At 39.3% G+C, this 18,560-nt stretch overlaps 4 protein-coding genes across 4 annotated transcripts; 3 read left to right on the forward strand and 1 right to left on the reverse strand.

The window, feature by feature from the left end:
• Window positions 1–7,135: 7,135 nt before the first annotated feature.
• On the forward strand, window positions 7,136–8,986 carry FSST1_004923 (class I SAM-dependent methyltransferase; the record flags this gene model as incomplete). Its single annotated transcript, XM_083231148.1, has 2 exons — window positions 7,136–8,039; window positions 8,097–8,986. 2 exons carry the CDS (start codon window positions 7,136–7,138, stop codon window positions 8,984–8,986), a joined length of 1,794 nt encoding a protein of 597 aa, XP_083088353.1.
• Window positions 8,987–9,198: 212 nt separating this feature from the next.
• Window positions 9,199–9,821, reverse strand: FSST1_004924 (electron transfer flavoprotein regulatory factor 1; the record flags this gene model as incomplete). The annotated part of the gene is made up of 4 exons (XM_083231149.1): window positions 9,199–9,253; window positions 9,514–9,526; window positions 9,577–9,720; window positions 9,773–9,821. 4 exons carry the CDS (start codon window positions 9,819–9,821, stop codon window positions 9,199–9,201), a joined length of 261 nt encoding a protein of 86 aa, XP_083088354.1.
• A 283-nt stretch (window positions 9,822–10,104) lies between these two features.
• FSST1_004925 (uncharacterized protein) lies at window positions 10,105–11,577 on the forward strand (the record flags this gene model as incomplete). The annotated part of the gene is made up of 3 exons (XM_083231150.1): window positions 10,105–10,698; window positions 10,756–10,938; window positions 10,993–11,577. The coding sequence occupies 3 exons, from the start codon at window positions 10,105–10,107 to the stop codon at window positions 11,575–11,577; spliced, it is 1,362 nt and encodes a 453-aa protein (XP_083088355.1).
• A 4,082-nt stretch (window positions 11,578–15,659) lies between these two features.
• On the forward strand, window positions 15,660–18,512 carry FSST1_004926 (uncharacterized protein; the record flags this gene model as incomplete). The annotated part of the gene is made up of 1 exon (XM_083231151.1): window positions 15,660–18,512. The coding sequence occupies one exon, from the start codon at window positions 15,660–15,662 to the stop codon at window positions 18,510–18,512; it is 2,853 nt and encodes a 950-aa protein (XP_083088356.1).
• Between the last annotated feature and the right edge of the window lie 48 nt (window positions 18,513–18,560).

An 18,560-nucleotide genomic window follows, 5' to 3' on the forward strand; every position in this document is an offset into this window, starting at 1 on the left:
TAATAAATATAATTAGTCTTAGTATTATTTTTATTTTAATACTTTAAATTATTATACTATTTATAGTATTAATTATAATCTTATACTTTTTAATATAAATTATAATATTATAATATATTAACTATAAGAATCTTAATATTATTTTTTAAAATAGGTTTAAAATAATATAAAAAGCTATAAAGAATTACTAGTTATTTAAGTTTATTATAATTTATATAATATATATAATTTATAGTATTATTATTTATATTAAGTAATCTTATAATTATATTTCTATAGTTATTTTAATTTTATAAAGGTATATAAATTTAATTAAGTTTAATTTAAGGTATTATATTAATTATTTATTTATAGCTTTATAGTAATTATAGCTATTATTAACTTATATATTAATAAATAAATATAAATTTTAAAAAGTAAAAATTATAAATAGAAAACTATTTATAATTATATTTATCTCTTAGAATTAAATTCTTATCCTAGTTTAATATATATTTATTAAGCTATTATAATTAACTATTAACCCTTATATAAGACTATATTTAAGGGTCTTTAATTTCCTTAGTTATCCTTTAATTAAATACTATTATTATTTTAATTTCTAGCTTAAAGTATTTAAACTTATATCTAATTAATTAGTTATTATATTAAGCCTAGATAATATAAAGCTACTATATAGCCTTAAGAACTATAGTAAAGGTATAATCCTAATATATATTATTATTAAAGTATCTCTATTAAGACTTATTAAGCTCTAGGCCTAGTATTTATATTATATTTAATATAGAGGTTTTATTTATTATAAATAGCCTTAATAAAGGCTAAATTAACTTTTAATATAATAATATTATTATTCCTATTAACCCTAGGTTAAGATAATATTTAAGTTAAAGTATAATAATTAAAGAATTTCTCTTTAAGCTTATATAATTCTAGCTTAATAGTAATAGCTTAATATTAAAATACTACTTTATTATAATTATTATAAGGGATATTTTAGCTAATTAAGTAATTATATAATTACTTATTTAAGGTATAATATAACTTTATAAGCTTAATATTATTATTTTAATTTAATCTTTTTACTATTATAAGCTTTTAATTAAAATAAATATAGAATTTAATAAATTTCTTATTAAGGCCTTATTAAATAGATTTAAGTTTAATTTATATAATATCTTATTAATATTAATTACTATATATATTTTCTAAGTAATTAAAAAACTTCTAGGGATTATAATATTAAAAAAGTTTACCTTTAAAGAAAATTATTACCTTTTATTATACTTTTTCCTTTAAATTAAAAAAAATATAAAACTATTAATCCTTATAGTTTTTAATTTTATAAGCTAAAGTACTAATTATATACTTAATTATTATTCTTTATATAGGCTATATATTTCTATCCCTATTAAAGGTATAAATTATAAGTAATTACTTTTATTAATAAATCTTATTAATTTAAAGTATTATTAAAACTATTAAGTTTATATATTAAGGTATTAATATTAATAGATATAATAATAAAAAGGCTTTAAAGTATACCTCTAGGTTATTTATATTATTATAAAAAGCTTCTTATTAATCTTATATTAATTTAGCTATAAAGGCTTAAATATTATTAAATAGCTTTCTATATTTAAGTTTAGCTTAATTAAGTATTATATTTAATATTACCTTTAATTATTATTTTTTCTTTATATTAAAGTCTAGAGATATTTTAATTAAAGGGTTTTCTTAGCTTTAAATTAAAAGAAGCTAAATAATTATAATAGATTAGACTTAAGTAGCTACTTATAGGTATTAATAGATAGTATTATTTAGCTTAAAGAGAAAGAGGGATTTCTAGATGATTACTTTTCCTTTCTTTTTATATAGAAATAAGATAAGCTACCTAGATTCCTTATTAGACTAAGGTATAAGTATAGCTTAAGCCTATAATAAGTATATATAAATATTAACTTAATTATTATTAAAGAGCTCCTTAAGTATTTATAATTAAATAAATAGAATAAGAATAATATAATCTATTACCCCTTAGGTCTCTGGCTAATAATATAAGATAAAAGGTTAATTAAAAATAATATATAACTTATTATACTATTTGCAAATTTAATATATATCCTAAAGATATATAAACTCAGAGAGCTTTATATATATTAATAGTATATAAAGATAAAGAATAGTAATTCTATCTAGAATAAAATCTATTAAAAAGTAACCTTAAAAAGTAATTCTATTAAAGTATTATTATATATAGTTAATATATATATATATAAGATAATATAAAAGTATATATATATTAATACTTTACTTTACTTTTACTTAATTAATACTATTAACTTTTAATCCTTTTATTATATATACTTTTACTATAAATCTAGTAATCTTAAAACTAAATTAATTATATATTGCCTTATAAATAATAATATACTTATAAAAGGTATAAATATATACTGGCTATAAGGAGGGTTTTATTTTTATAGTTTAATTAAATAAGTAAAAGTATAATACTTTATTCTTTAAGTATTTAAAGATATTAGTTAAATATACTATATAATATATTAGCTAATATATTAATATAGAGCTATATAATATAATATAAATAAGTATTAATTAATATATATACTTTAATGCCTTAAGCCTTTAACTTATTATAAGTTTTAATTAACTATATATAATTAAAGCTAGGTATTATCTATTTAATTTAGTAATTTTATAATATATTTTATTATTTAGCTATATTATTTAATAAAAAGCTTTAAAAGGCTTTATAGATTTTATTTTAATTAAAAGAAATATTATTTTAATATATATAAATATAAAGATATATATAATTAAATATTTAAAGCTTAGTATTAAGTAAGGTATTATTCTTAAAAAATTTATATAATTTAGCTAATTATATTACTTTTTACTTAATAGTTTAATATTGTAGAATATTAAATTCTTATTATATTTATTATATACTTATAAGTATAACTATAAAGCCTTTTTTCTATAGTTAATATAGAATATTCTTATCTTAAAGAATATTATTAAAGTAAAGTTTTTATATTTAAGTATATAAAGCTTTTATATTTTCTATAAATACTTAATTAATACTTAATAATAATTAATCTAATTATTAAGTCTTAAAGTATTAATATAATATTATTTAAAAAATAGAGATATTAAATTCTATAGAAATATATATTAAAAGCTTATTTATAGCTATTTAATTAGTATTTCTTTATTATTTAATTTAAATATAAAATAATATTAAATCTTTAAAACGGCAGTTAATATTACTTATTATAAAGGCTAATAAAGGCTTATAAGGTATTATAAAGGCTTATAAAGAATAAAAAAAGAAAATTTTAAAGTATATATAACTATTTAAGGGATTCTTTTAATACTATAAGGTTATATAATATCTTTATAATTTTTTTCTTTAAAAGTAAAATAAAATAAATTAAATTTTTCTATTAAGCTATATATAATATATTATAATACCTTATATATTGCTATAAATACTATTATATATTAAAAATATATATATTAATCCTATTATAAATTATAAAATTATAGCTTAAAGTCTTTTAAAGGAAACTATATAAAGTAATTTTATTACTTATATTTTTACTTTTTACTCTTTCTATTCTTAAAGCTTTTCTTTAATTTATTAATAGTCTTTTTAAAAAATTAAATAATTATAAGGTATAAAGTATAATTAAAAGCTTTAATTAGCTTTATAGTAATATTCTTTATAGAATTATTTAAATTTAAAGAGATTAAAATAATAATAATATTATTATTATTAGATTTAATATTATACTTATATTTACCCTTTTTAAATATAGATTCTATATAATAATTAATATTAAGGTTAAGTAAATAATAAATAATATATACTCTTAAAGAAAAAGTATAATAAGCTTAAATAGTTTTAATTATAGTTTAAATATTTATTAGGCTTAAGTAAATAAATAAAGTAATTTATAATTATATTATTTTTAGCTTTATATTTCTTATAGCTCTTTAAATTATTATAAAAGGTTTTATATAAATAATAAAGTAAAGTATTAGTATTTTACTAGGAAAATTAAATAATATAGAGTTTTATATTACTCTATTTATACTTATTAAAGTAAAATTTATTACGCTTAATAGTATACTATAGAAGTTAATATAATATAATAAATATATAAATTATATAATATATACTAAGTTTTTATCTTTTTAAATAGCCTTAATACCCTTATAGGAATAGGCCTTTAAGGTATAATAAAAACCTTAAATTATAAGGTCTAAATATAAAAAAGATTATAAGGCCTTAAAGTTAAATATAATAATAGAAATATTAAATATTATCTTAGGGAAATATATAAAATAATCTTATAAGTCTTTTTATAAAGCCTTTTTTATAGCTATAAAGTTTAAATCCTTTTTATAAATTAATATATAAGGCTTTACTTTAGCTATTTCTTTAAGGCTATACTCTTTATTAAAATAATACTTTTTATTTTTAAGTTACTATTTATTTAAAGATATAGACTTTTATAAAGCTATTTTTTAATATTTTCTTTTACTTTATAGACTATATTATATTATTTCTAGAGAATAATAAGTTTATTATTAAGTATATCTTCTTTAAATTCTGTATTTTAAGCCTTTTTAATTAAATTAGCTTTCTTTATAGCCTCTTTAGCTTTCTTTATAGCCTCTTTAATTTTCTTTATAGCCTCTTTAGCTTCCTTTATAGTAGCCTCTTTAGCTTCCTTTATAATAGCTTCTTTAGCTTTTTTTATAAATTCTTTAATTTTCTTTATAGCTTTAGCTTTAGCTTTAGCTTTTATTATAGCTATAATAGTAATATCTTTAGTTTCCTTTATAGTAATCTCTTTAGCCTTCTTTATAGCTATATTATTAATAGCCTTTTTCTTTTTAATAATAATAATAGCTACTATATATTCCTTTTACTATATAATAATCTCTTTCTTTATTAATATAGTAAATATATAAAGGTATATATATATTTATATAAATAGGATTAATATAATAAATACTATTAATACTAAGAAAATAAAAGATTAATAAATATATATATAAAAGAATAAAAAGTATATAAAAATAAAGTATTTAATTATATAAAATTAATTAAAGAGGTAAAATAGATTTATATAAAATAAAAAAAGCCTATATAAGGCTTATAGCTAAAATATAAAATCTAATAGAAAAAAGTATTTATAAAAAGAAAAAAGTAATATTAAATAAAAGATTTAAGCTATATAATTTTAAATAAATTAATATTAGGCTATTTAAGGCTATTATAAGTATATAGATATAATAAAAAGAGAGGAATTTTTACTTTATAAAGCATATTAATTTTAAAAGTAAAAAATAAAGCTAAAGCTATAATATAAAGATATTATTAATATACTAATATATAACTCTTTTAACCTTTACTTTTCCTATATAACCTATTTATATAATTAATTTAATTAGTATATAGAAAATTAAAAAATTAGAAATATAATTAATAAAGCCCTATAGAAAGGGTTAGCCTACTATAAATTGACTTTTAAGACAGTGAGCCCTATCGTCTTCCGTATAAACCCTGGAAAGATTGTCAGCCGTGAACATGGCAAAATGTATCTACACTGTCAGATTCGGGTCACTACAGCTGCAGCTGAAATTACATGTTTGATCCTTCGCAATGTACCCTTCGTACCTGGCCGCGACCTGCAGCAATCACAAGTTCTTGACAGTAATTGTCCCCTGTCTAACCAACCAGAAAGACCTCGGAACGCCAGGGCTGGAGAGGAAGCTGCTAACACGATACGCGTCAATAAAACATCAGGCAAAGAGTCTAATGTGCGGGGGACAGCCAACCGAAGTGCAGCGCTCCACACCTCATACAGTCTTGAACTGGGGAAACAGCATCGCTTGGATCCGAGCAAGCGTGAAGCCTGGGGGATGTATCCTGTTGCGAGAAGCCAGTTGCCGTATATAGAATGTGACCTCTGCCGCCATCTCTGGCCTGTTTGCTTATCTGTTTGCTTGCTTGCTTGCTCGTCCAACCTGAAACCACAGTACTACTACTGCACAGGACATGCGGTTTGCTGCAGTATCATCGTCCTTCCTTACACTCGCACTCGCACTCGATCTCGACGCAGCTACCCGTCCCGTTGTTTGACGCCAAAGTTCATCATGAAGACTTGAACCAATACGCACATACACATGTATCTGCGGCATTTCCCGCAATCTTTGTTCAGGACAAACAAACAAGCATCGCCCACACCAGAGACACGGCTTGCTAGCCAACCAGTAACGTCCGTCGTCAATCATTAGCCTACGTTGGTTCCGCCATCTATTCCAAGGTTGCGACATCATAACACGGGAAGAGAAGACAGGGAAAACGACGGCACTGCTGCTAACAACGGTCGATGTCCCTCTTTGGGCAACCAGGACAGGAGCAGCAAAGAAGGTCGACACCTGGCACTGGATGATTCTAGGTGCGATCAGCGGTCGACATTTTAACTTTGCAAATTGCGGGAATTCTTCGTTTTCAACACCACGCTGAACCGAAACCCTGGCACAAGCGATTTAGGCGACCGACACCTTGAATCAGTGTCGAGTTAACCATCGGTTCCTTCAGTGCCCCTGCATGATCCGGGAGGCAATCCGGCGACCACCCGGATTTGGAAGTCCAATTACGCGGGCCAAAGAAGGGTTCTAGAAGAGCCAAAAAGTCTGCAACCAGCCCCAGGGGGTCGGGAGAGTACCGTTTTCTACAGTGCCTGCCGGTAGGTACTGAGGTACCCAACTTACCTGCACCCAAGTTGCCTCCCATCTCAAATCTCGGTGCAGTGCAGTACCCGGGCGGCTTCAGCTCAAGCCGCCAGTGTTTGCTAGCGGCGGTGAAACTACATCACCAGATTGATCAACCCATATAGCAATTACACCTGCAGCTGCACCTACACCTGCACTGTACTCCGTACAAACGGTAAACTATTAGCCCACCCCTGTCTAGTCCAGGCAAACCACCCCATCCCCTAATCCACGGGCATCCACATCCACATCCCCATCCCTATCCCTTTTCATCGGCAAGCTTGCGCCAAAGAGTATAGTTCAGTCCAAGCCCAGGACGACAATGTCGGAATGGAGCGGATTTTACTACGCTTCTGCCAACCCCTTACCCACCTTTGCTCGAAAGACAAAGGCTGAAAAGGAGTGGCATCGCCCTAAAACTCCCCCGCGGTCCATTTCAGCTTCCCACGACATCAAGCCCAACAACACAAGACGTCCCTTTCAGCATACGAGGACCTCTAGTGGGAGTCAGCGTAGCGGTAGTCGCTCGTCGCACGAGTCGTCTCTCGTGCATTCCAGCTCCAGCCCCGTCGCCAAAAGCGGCCCCTCCTTGGGGGAAGACAATTCTCATTACTCGCACTCAAAAGTCCTATCATCTGACTCGCGCCGACAATCTTCAACGTCGACGTCAACATCACATAAACATCGTATTAACCCAACTTCTACCACTGCCGTAACAGCACCTTTATCCTCTCCTATTATCTTCAACCGCCCCGTCATTATCGACAAATCTCGAGAACGCGAGCTTCTTTCTCGTCACTCAGGCGCGATTACTCCAACTTACGGCTCTATTGATCTGAAAAATGTCACCATGTACTCCCAGCTGGAAGCAGGCAACAAACCCATGTCGGGGACAACGAAGCAATTAAACCTCGGTTTCCCTCGAACAGAGTCCGTATCTTCCACGAGCGGACAGACGACCGCCTCAAATCACACAATGACTTCGACAGATCCCTCCAACTCGTCCGACCCTGCGATGAAACCATTTATCGTAAAAAATGGCCGCACCTACTTCAATGATCCAACATCGTCATACCCTCTCCCTACCGATCTTACAGAGCTTCATCGACAAAGCTTGCGAACACTTCTCATGATTCAGGTTTATGGCGCACCCGTTTATACACCATTCATTCAAAACAACCCTCCACAGCGTGTGTTGGAAGTTGGATGCGGCACAGGTTTTTGGAGTATGATGTGCCATCGATACTACAAGGATCGAGGCCACACCGGCATACACTTCACAGGCATTGACATCGCGCCTCTGGCACCTGGCAGTCCAGGATCCCCAGCCGAGCTTTGCAAACCAGACAAGGATATGAAATGGCGATTTATTCAGCATGATCTCCGTCAGAGACCATGGCCCTTTGGCGATGAAGAATTTGACTTGATCATGGTCAAAGACGCATGCCTTATGGTTCCAAGTCATGTTTACCAACTCTTTGTTGAAGAATATCTCCGCCTACTCAAACCTGGTGGAGTTTTGGAAATTTGGGACAGCGATCCAACATTTCGCATGCTACGACCACATGTCCCAAGTGCAATGCCAGGTTCGGAAGAGGCAGAAGAGCATGAAGCCGCACTTGACCTAGGCGCTTTCCTCATGACATCAAAAACGCCACTGTCTGCGCCATTGAACTCATTCCTGGTTGAATACAATACATATTTGTCGCGAACTCTCGAAGGCCGACAACTGTCGCCTGTGCCGTGCTCTCTCATCAGCGCATTCCTCCTTCAAGAGGCAGAAGATTTGATGGATATCAAGTCGAAGCGTCTAGCAATCCCTTTGAGCGAAGTCCGATGGGAGCGCGAAGGTGTCGGCGGTGTGGTCACAAAGGACGGCAAGTCGTATGTGGAGATGAAAGCCAAGTCAGCACCAAACCAAAAGGTTGAAAAGAAAACCCTGACACCTGGACAATCTGCACTGCGCAAAACGGCGCTCTTGACGGTTGCGCAACAAGTATCGGCACTGGAGCCTATTCTTCGAGACGCGAGCGGCAAGAGCCAAGATGAGTGGGATGCTTGGGTAGCCAAGATGATGGCGGATTTGATGAGTGAGACTGGAACAAGCTGGGGAGAGTGCTTAGAATTGGGAGTATGGTCAGCGAGGAAGAGGCTGCGTAAGGGCGAATCTTGAGGTCGTCACGGGAGTTGAAGCGCAAAAGCAAAATGGTATCTCGAGGTGGACTTTAGAGGACGCCTTGGCGCATCAATGTCTCATGATAGATGACACCGCTGGAATGTTTACCATGTGACGACGCAAGGCCTACATACATGGGGGACCTCAACGTCTCAGGTCGAGTCCTCACAGCAACCCTCGCCAGCATCTTTTCTCGTACTTCTTCCCATTTACACGTCGGCGTCATAACGTTTTCTCAATGTGCGATACCTTTTCAGATAGTACCTATACCCATATGATTAGTAAAAAAGCAGGTTATTGGATGGGAGGACGGGATTTCAGGATAATGGAACTTTAGGGACAATTGAATTCTTTTTGGCATTGGATGAGTTGACTTGACCTTGATTTGATCTTGTGATTGGGTTGTGACAAAGTTTGGAGCTGGTTAACGTCTAACGATAGGCAGTGACATGAAGACAAGCAATCTTCATAAACGACTGCAAGTGTTTTGACACGTTGGTAAATGTTTTGGGAAGTAGACTTACAAAGCTTCGATCTCTGTGCCTCGTGTCAGTAAGTACTGGCAAAACGGCCACGTTCAAACATACCCTTCTTAACATACTCAGCCTGCGCAATCCCCTGACGAATCTTATCCTCGTCGCGCTCTCCAGCTTTGGAAATGAAGGCCTTGTGCAACCGAGGTCGGAAGTAATCAAAGCCAAGAGGATATTCTCTCCCCAGATATAGGAGCTCTATTGCACGTATCAGTGTGCGGCTTTAGTCCTAGGAAAGGTAATGACGCACCCTTGTAGATGTTTATGACTTGGCGTCTTAGTTGCGGGTTGGAACTCATTGTGGTTTATATGTTTGTGTATTGTCGAGAATCTTATCACATTACCTAGAGCTGCATTAGTACCAATGGCCTATGATGATACCGCGGTACTTCCCCAGACCGTGGCGCAGTATCCACCGCTCCAATCAGAAATATTTAGCCTCGCTATCATTCAGCCACAAATACTTTCATCTCAACAGGCGTCTGATGGCACAATCGCCAAAAGCTTCAATCTATTCCATATTACGATACCCCGGGTTCTAGTTTTGCACCAGTGTAGTAACTGGTCAAGATACCAACCGCCATGTTGCCCAACAGGATAGGATCTTTGCATATCCTAAAACCACTATCTAAAGGCCCAAGTCTCGTTCGCTTCAAAAACTACAAAGGCGATCTTGCTGAAGACCGATGGCCAACAGGGTTAACACCGGAAGCCAGGCCATTTCGCAGTACATGGAGACACCCAGACAAGAACTACTCTGTACCATTTACAGTGTACAACGTCCCAAACAATTCCGAGGCATTTGTCAGATGGCCAACACTCAGGGATTTCAAGCCGGCACTGAATCCGCGAGCATGGAGAACAGTCAAACCCGGGGGATCCGTTGGTTCTAAAATCGAAACAGTCAAACCTGGGTCAACCCGTGATGCCAGATTAGAGAAACAACTAGCGTTGATGCCTTACATGTATAATGACCTTGGTGTGTTGGTTTACGATGGCCCAACTGAGAAACAGTTGCAGACCATAGGCTATATACTCAAGAGAATCGTGAAACATGAGGGCAGATTGCAGATTCGTGCATGGCACGCGACTGAGAAAAAAGTGCGCTTCGATAAATGGAACGTATACCGGTTGTCGGTAAATGAGAGGGATCATCTTGACAGACTTTGGAAGAAGGTGCGTTGGTAGATGTCCCTTGGGGAGAGTGAGGATACGACGCTGATTTTGCCACAGAGAGGTTTCTTGCTCCCGAGTGGCCTCGATGAGCTTACTGACATGGTGCTAAACAAATGGCGAGATGACTGGAAGGTTCGAAGGGAGACCGAAGGGAAAGACGGTCGTTTACCAGTCAGGTTTTCTAAAGGCAGCAAGGAGATGTGGCTCCTGAGTAGCAAAGACGGCATGGGCTTGATCAATGTAGGTTTTCCCTGTCACTCGGTCCAATCCCTAATGTTCTAATAAACCTCACAGGAAACCATCAACGGACCCCGTCTCACTTCAGTCGATGCCTACGTCGCCACAGGAATCTACAAAAGCCACATTCATATGAACATCGAGCTTCACGCTGTAGGTACAAAGCGTTTCCTCGGCTGTGCAAGCCTCCGACTTGAGCCCAGCATCGACAACGACGCTCGAGAAAAGAGATCGGAGGAGGCCAAGGAAATGGACAATACTAGCCCCGATGCCGAATTACGAACGCGAACGCGCAAGCAAGAAAGGGGAGATGTGCGTCGTAATCTGCAGAAGATTTACTATATCGAGGCGCCAACCTCGATGGAGCGGCAGGAGCCTATCGTTCAGGACATGACCAAGAAACTGTGGAGGCTTGAGCGAATGATTTGGAAGGATAGAGAAGATGCTATGAGGAAGGAGATGCACGAGAAGAAGAGGCTTGAATGGGAAGCACAAAGGGCTTTGAGGAAGTCTATCAGGGCCCAGGTGAAGGCAGATATGGAAGGAAGTGAAATGCCTTCGGAAAAGAAAGAGAAATCTGAAGAACAGAGCCAGAGAGACGACGATGTCGCTGAGCGTTTGCGTGTCGAAAAATCTACTTGAAGAGACAGCCATATTATAAAGGCTCATTTGGCCATTGCAAAGGGCATTATACCTCTTCACTATATATTTCAATCATCCTAGAACTCAAGTGACGTAAAGGTAGAAAAGCATACACTCACCACTTCTCATCGGCCATTTTCTCTAGCCTGCAGTTGACTGCAGTACTTATCGGTCGTCAACTCAGATGGCCTCGGAACGTGTCTTGATATGGGCAATGTTCACATGTCTCCATCCAACGCCTAATTTATGACTGGCGTTTAAACTGCCACGCGTAAGACATGCATTGAATACATTCGGCAGCAACGGAATCAAAGGCCTCCGAGTCAACAAAAACTTCAAAGAATGAAACCTATAACAAGTTCAATGTCACTTACAGACATCAAAATACTGAGCTTGTACCTGAGACATCCAGAGACATCGGGTTGCCTAATTAAGCAGCAGTCTAAGTCATGCCATCCAAAGCAAGACGTTGACTTCTTCATCTCCGAGAACACATGGACAATTTCCGGATCACTCTGAAGAGAAAACAACGCGGCGGGAGCACAACCGAAAAGTGTGATATCGGAAGATATCACAGCACATCATGCCATGTAACGCTTCGGTCCATCCAGACAGGGCTGGCTCAAGTGGCGTTCATATGCAGCAGCACGGGGCATCCCGCATAACATATTGGAAGCTCCAACGTTCCCCCGCCCAGAACAGGGTCTCAAGTACCGGATCTCACCAGTTAGCTATATACTATTGCATACATAGCTTCAATGCTATTTGACTCAGGTCATGAACTCAAGCAACGAGGCAACGCTTCATGGACGCTGCTAGAGCACTTGCTTTTAACACCATCATTATTTGTTCGTTGTCCGCTCACCGTCACTTGACACCACCTCATGGCCTAGCACACGAAACAAAGTGCACAGGAAGCTGATGCAGGGTTGTAAGCTCGGTTTTGATAGGGCAAGTTAAACAGACAAGTGCGAGAAGTGCCGACGAGGGGTGGCAGCCAAACAGATCGCCCCCATCGATAGGGATCAAGCCAAGACCTAAGCGTGGTGCTGCGATTTGCTACGTAGCAGGGCAGTAGCGATTATCGCGCTCCATCATGATGTTGTTCGTTTGTAGTAACGAGATCGTGGGGTTGATGCTCGTTGAGACAACCGGCGTTGATAAATAGCCACAACCTCATCAACGGCCTCGTGGTCGGCCTCGAAAAGCTGGAATGAAAACGAGGACGATATAAATAACTGCCTTGTACTTGTCTCGTACAGAGCAAACATTTTGAGGTTGGCCTCGTTGAAGTCCATTCTCGGTTTCTGAATGGACGAGAGTCAGCAGTGGGCTCGCATAAGCAAGCACGGCCGTTTGAGTCGTGGCAGCAGATCACAGTGCGGTGATCTCTTCGTAAACAAACCTATGTGGGTTGGATGATCAGCGTTTTTAGTCGTCAACTGACGACACATGGAAGAGGGGTTTTATGGTGTTGATGTGTACAACCAGTGACTGTCAACCACTAATAAAGAGGAGTTTTAAACTTCCTGAATAGTGTCTCAGAAATAGGTAGGCAATGCCTAAGCACAAATTTCAGCAAGTTCAACTACGTATTCTCTTATCCCCTGTGCTGTTAGTGGACCGACAGCTTCATTCTGCGCAAGTGGGGTATATAAGAGTTATGTGCATCTACCAGGGAATGGCCTGCAAATCTTTCAATGTAACCAAGCTCAAAATTGTTGCCCTTGTTGATCGGCTTTTGTCCATATCGAGACGAAGTTCGTTCTTGATCGTTGCAAAAGGACATGATAAAAAGCGGGACATTAAATTAGACCAAAAAACGGGCCAAGAAAAACTGCCGAAAGTAAATCCTGGATTGAGTCTAATGACTCAAGTACCGTCCTGGGGAGTTGATCATTATCGGTGAGTCGGGAAATAATGGTTAATTGTTGCTTAAGTTGGGAGATTCCGATAAACTCGATGGGGTCTTGCAGAATGATTTGCAGCTTGTGGATTGCTGTGGTATAAAGGTTGAGCTTTGAGTACAAGAGCCGCTACCTTTGTCGTTTCATTGTGTTTTCGACTTTCATGGCCATGTCCATCCATGTTTGTGTCCACGTCGTGCCCTTGTCGTGCAGTTTAGCGACCCTTGGAAAGAGTTGACCAATCCGTGTTACTCTAAAATCTTTCCCCTTGAGCCAGCTCAGGGCCTTTCCCACAATGGGCAGCCCGTGGCGCCCACGACGTCAGTGAATTCTCTCGCGTCGCTTCCAAGGTATCGGCCGTCGTTCCAAAATTAAGAGGGAGACAGCTCGCTAGCTTAGGTAGAGATTAACCTTTGGGGGGCGTTTCACTGGCTCATTCGTCCAGCTTGGTTCGACATGTGTCGGAGTCTACCGAGGCAAGAGTTTCTAGCTTTGTTGATGACACTGTACATTGTTAGTGATGATGTTAACCATGAGATGAGGCTGCAATTGGTGATGTCCTTTTTCTTGCATTGCGGAGAAGCCCTATAGTAGGAGCACGGCAGAGCCGGGGTGCACCCTGGCTAATACTTGCTTGTTTACAGAGCTTGTAAGCGATGGCGTGCGCGCGCGATGTGTTGCATTTGTTCTTTATTAATGTCAATGTACAGAGTATTATTGAGATAAAGGAAGGCCAGGCCAAGCACTTCAATTCAAGCCATCATGTCGCATTTCTGTCAAAGCAAATGCTTCGTGACGAATGTGGACAAAGACTTTGATTTCTGCCAATAATTTACCTTCTTTCGCCTCAACTCATCTCTGCTAAAAAGCAGGGTTCACACAGTAAGACGCACGGAGTGTTTCATGGTGGAGCATGTGACTCCTCTTCAATCGTCTGGTTTTACTTGAGAAAAACTACTGTAGTCTAGTTTTCCAACGGATATCGTTGCATGGAATGGCATTCAACTCCAAACTCAATCATTAATCCGACGGATTAGTAGGTAGATCATGAGCTTGTTGTATGTAAACCAGCCAGCTATGCAGTCCAGCGTAGCGCCTCATCTTAACCAGCACAACCTTGTTCCTGGGTACCTGATCTGTTGGCATTCAAGACGCCAAAAATCACCCAGAAGCGGAATCTTAACGTAGCCGATCCACATGGAGGATACATCCCTTTATTAAAGTTATTCATTGTCCTAATTCTAGTCATCGTTGACACCTTTCAGCTCTCATCAGCACAACTCTCCAATTCAGCCAAAGACTCCACTGATATCCTCTTTAACGCGCCTTTAGCGCGCATCTTGGAATAGACTGCCTGCCCACTGCCCCAATTGCGCCCCATCTCATGCGTCCCAAAACCCGGGCACCCATTGGCGACTGGAGCCCTGTAATCATGCGAGCCACTAAGACTATAGTGGATTCCAGCACTCAAAGAGCGCCAGAAACAGCCGCGTATGGTACAGTGCGAGTCTTCGCACCCCGCTATTCCCGTTCCCGTCCATCCTTCCATTATCCTTTTTGCGTTCGGCCACTCCATTCCTTTCTGTTTCCTTTTCAATACCTCGATTCTTCCACAAGCACGAGCCTGGCTTTGACAGCCAAAAAATCTCCTACCTCCACAACCAACAACAACCACTACCTTGCATTACCTTTTTTTTTTTTTTAACCGTCCAATATTCTATATCAAAACCCTACTGTAAAACCACGTCGTAACCAGTCAAATCTCGTTGCAACAATACCTGCTTTCTGCGGCCCCTCGGCCGATCTTAGCAGGTTTTGCTTGTTGAAGTTGGCTTGACTTGACGGTAGTTCCCCTCTTCTGTCGTTGCCCTTATCGTTTGATCTTAGCATTGCCTCGTGTCTTGTTCCGTTACGACCGTTTACAATTCGAATGCATATGTCGGCCTCGAACTCTTTTTTTGCAACGGTCCGCCTCCCAACTCTACCTTCTATCTGCCCGAGATCCTATCTTCTGCCCGCCGTACCGTGTTAAAAACGGCCGAGACACCATATCGCTCGAGTTGCCGACTTCCAGTTCCAAGCCCTTGACTTTGAAAGGCTTGTCCCGGCTGCCGGCCCTGTTCCCACGTGGTTCTCAGGTTCGACAGACTGTGGCAGCAAGACAAGTCGTTGCGCATGCCTCGCGCTCCAGGTTCGAGTAAGCGACAGCAAGGCGCCGCCAGTCACCGCGACAATCGCCATGAGAATGGGCTTGTAGGCCCTGCCAAGCGTTCCATCGACAAAAAGGGCTCAGGACAGCTCGACAACTCTGCCCGACGACCTGACCAAGGTGCTTCCGGCGCCCCTGGACAGTCAACGCCCGTCAACGGTCACGCCAGCAGCCCGTACAAGCAGTGTGTCTATGATGCAACCAACGACACCCCTAACGACGACCACCGACGCTCCTCTCTTGACGCTGTCTCCGAGATGTCCTCCGATTCATCCACCACCACTGGCCCCAGTGGTGTCGACTCTAGCCACCGCCAGATCGACGTCAATGCCATGAAGAACGCTGATGTCCACCGTGACTCGGGCCCGTTTGACCTCGCAACCACTGTCCTCAAGTCGCTTCCTATGCAGGACACGCTCGCTATTCTCATCATTCTTATGCATGTTCCATCGCTCTCACTTACCGTTATTTACACCATCTTTACATTCCTTACCTTTGTTCCTCCTGTCACCACCAGTTCCGGCATGAATATTAACTTGGCCGAGATTTTTGATGGCAACTCGACTATGCCCTCTCTTGTGACAGTTTTATGTGTCGACTTTTTCTTCCTTCTGATATGGCTCTTTCTGTGGGGTCCAATCCAGGACGCTATCTTGGATTTTGCCAAGCCAGTCATTGCTATTACTTTGGGAGGGGGAACGAGCGCAAGAGACGGGACTTCCAGGGGACTCACCACATGCTTCACGTGGGTGATAGGCCATCATCTGCTCCGAGGGACCAAAAACCATTGGGGTCGTGTGGCTCGCCATATACCTGAGCATTGGCGGGTGCCCAATGTTTTCAGCAGTTCGCTCGAAGCTACTTCCAGCACATATGATAAAATGAGTGCCTATGGATGGGTCAGAAGTGTTCTAGCTATACATATCCTGACCCAAGGCATCGTACGATATATCCGAGAATGGTATTTAAGGCGTGAAAAGGCCAATTCTTCTGTTGGTGCCAGTGATCCGGAGGCCGGAAAGCCACCCAGTGTGGCTGGCGACACGACCAATGAAGGGGGGTTTTCAACGCCTGATACCGAAATAGGGACATCGTCGACGTCCACAGCACCTACAACCAAAAAAAGAAGAAAGCAAAGCACTCAAGTTCGTCTTCAGCAACCGCTATGGGCAGCATTGGCGAGCACCAAGATTGTGGTGGTAAAGGAGTATGAGTTGTCCCATGCGGCTTCAGAGTCAGCTGGGACAAATGCTACCGACATTCATAATCTTGGCAATGCCCCTTTCAACAACCAACCTAATCAAATTTGGATTTCCTATATTGGTAGCGATGAAGTATGTTTTAACACCAGCTATTTTCCCGAAATCGACGACGACGAGACACGCTCGGTTGAATCCTCCGGCGAGGACTCAAGACCCGCCAACATTGACACCTCAAAGCCATTCTACGTCAGAGTCAACAACGCTGTTTGGCAGCCCACACGCATGTTTCCAATCGAGGAGTCTCCTGAGGATTCTCACGAAGGCATGCGCTGGACAGGCGATATCTACGGGCTCAGGCCCGCATCCAAATATGTCTGTGAATTTCTTGATAGCCAAACTGATGAGGTTCTGTTCTCAACCAGTATCAGAACTGTACAGGCCACTCAGCGCGAGACAGATGGCGTCCCGCCTCCTGTGACTAATGCCCAGCGCTCTCTTCATCCGGACTCGCCTGCCACGACATTGAGAACATCGATTGCCGCGGTCGAGGCTAAGCTCAGTGAAGAGAAGTCCCGCCTCAAGACTCTGCGAAAGGAATACAAGAACCGCGCCAACGCCCTGCGAAAGGACAATGAGTTGACGGACAATCAGCTCTCCTCGGCTGGAAACCATGACGAAAAGTATCGACAGAAGATTCGTCAGCAAGAAACCCAGAAAGCCCAGGCAGAGCGTGACACCCAGCAACTTACTGAACAACTCAAGAACTTTGACACTGCTCCTGAACTCGCCGAACGAAAAAAGAAGGTCGAGAAGCAGTTCAGCAGTGAGAAGAAAGTTTTCGAGGCAGCGCAGAAGGCCTTCAAGGAGTACAAGGCTGGACTGGAGAAGGAAATCAAAGCCAAGGAAGTTGAGAAGTCAAACCTCAACACCCGTCGAAATAAGGTCGCCACGCGTATTGCCAAGGTTGAGAACGAACTTGCCAACATCAATGATGCGAACAACCGTGGTCTGGACGAGGCGGAACGGCGTAACCAACAGCGTTCTCACTGGCAAGGTCATGTCGCCGGCATCGAAGCTAACTACAACGAGCGACTGGCCCACGTCCGTGCCGACAATGCTGGTAAGAGCGAGGAGATCCGGCACTTTCAAATGCAGTTGATGAGCATGCACGAGTTTATGACTTCGGGCAATGGCATGTCATACGAAATGATGCCGCCTCTCGACGCTGGCCACTCACAGCTTGGACCGCCTTTCCAGCCTGCGAATTCGAGTACCTGGAATCCTGATCCTACGGTTCCTCCTCACTACCCAACCGGTCTCTGGTCCGCTTCTGACAACATGCTTCCTTCGGCTTCGGCGCCCACGATTCCGTCCCTGTCCCCTTGGCAGCCTCCCCCAACTGCCCCACCATTTGAGCCGCGCATGAACCGCTCGCGTGGACGCAGTTCAAGTATGCTCAGTAACATTAGCGGCTTCACTCAGTCGAGCGGCGAGGAATATGCATCACCCCCCATGGACTCTTACCGGGTCAAGCACATCTGGGCGAGTCGAACCAAGGCCAGCGGTGGCGGTAGCAGCGGCAGCGGCAGCAATGGTGACCCGACAAGCCCCAGATGAGCACAAGATGAGCATGTTCCGTATTTGGGTTGAGGATTTGGCTATGTA

The sequence above is a fragment of the Fusarium sambucinum genome, chromosome I, assembly GCF_050947815.1.
Source record: "Fusarium sambucinum isolate potato_lamoka chromosome I, whole genome shotgun sequence".
Classification (NCBI taxonomy): domain Eukaryota; kingdom Fungi; phylum Ascomycota; class Sordariomycetes; order Hypocreales; family Nectriaceae; genus Fusarium; species Fusarium sambucinum.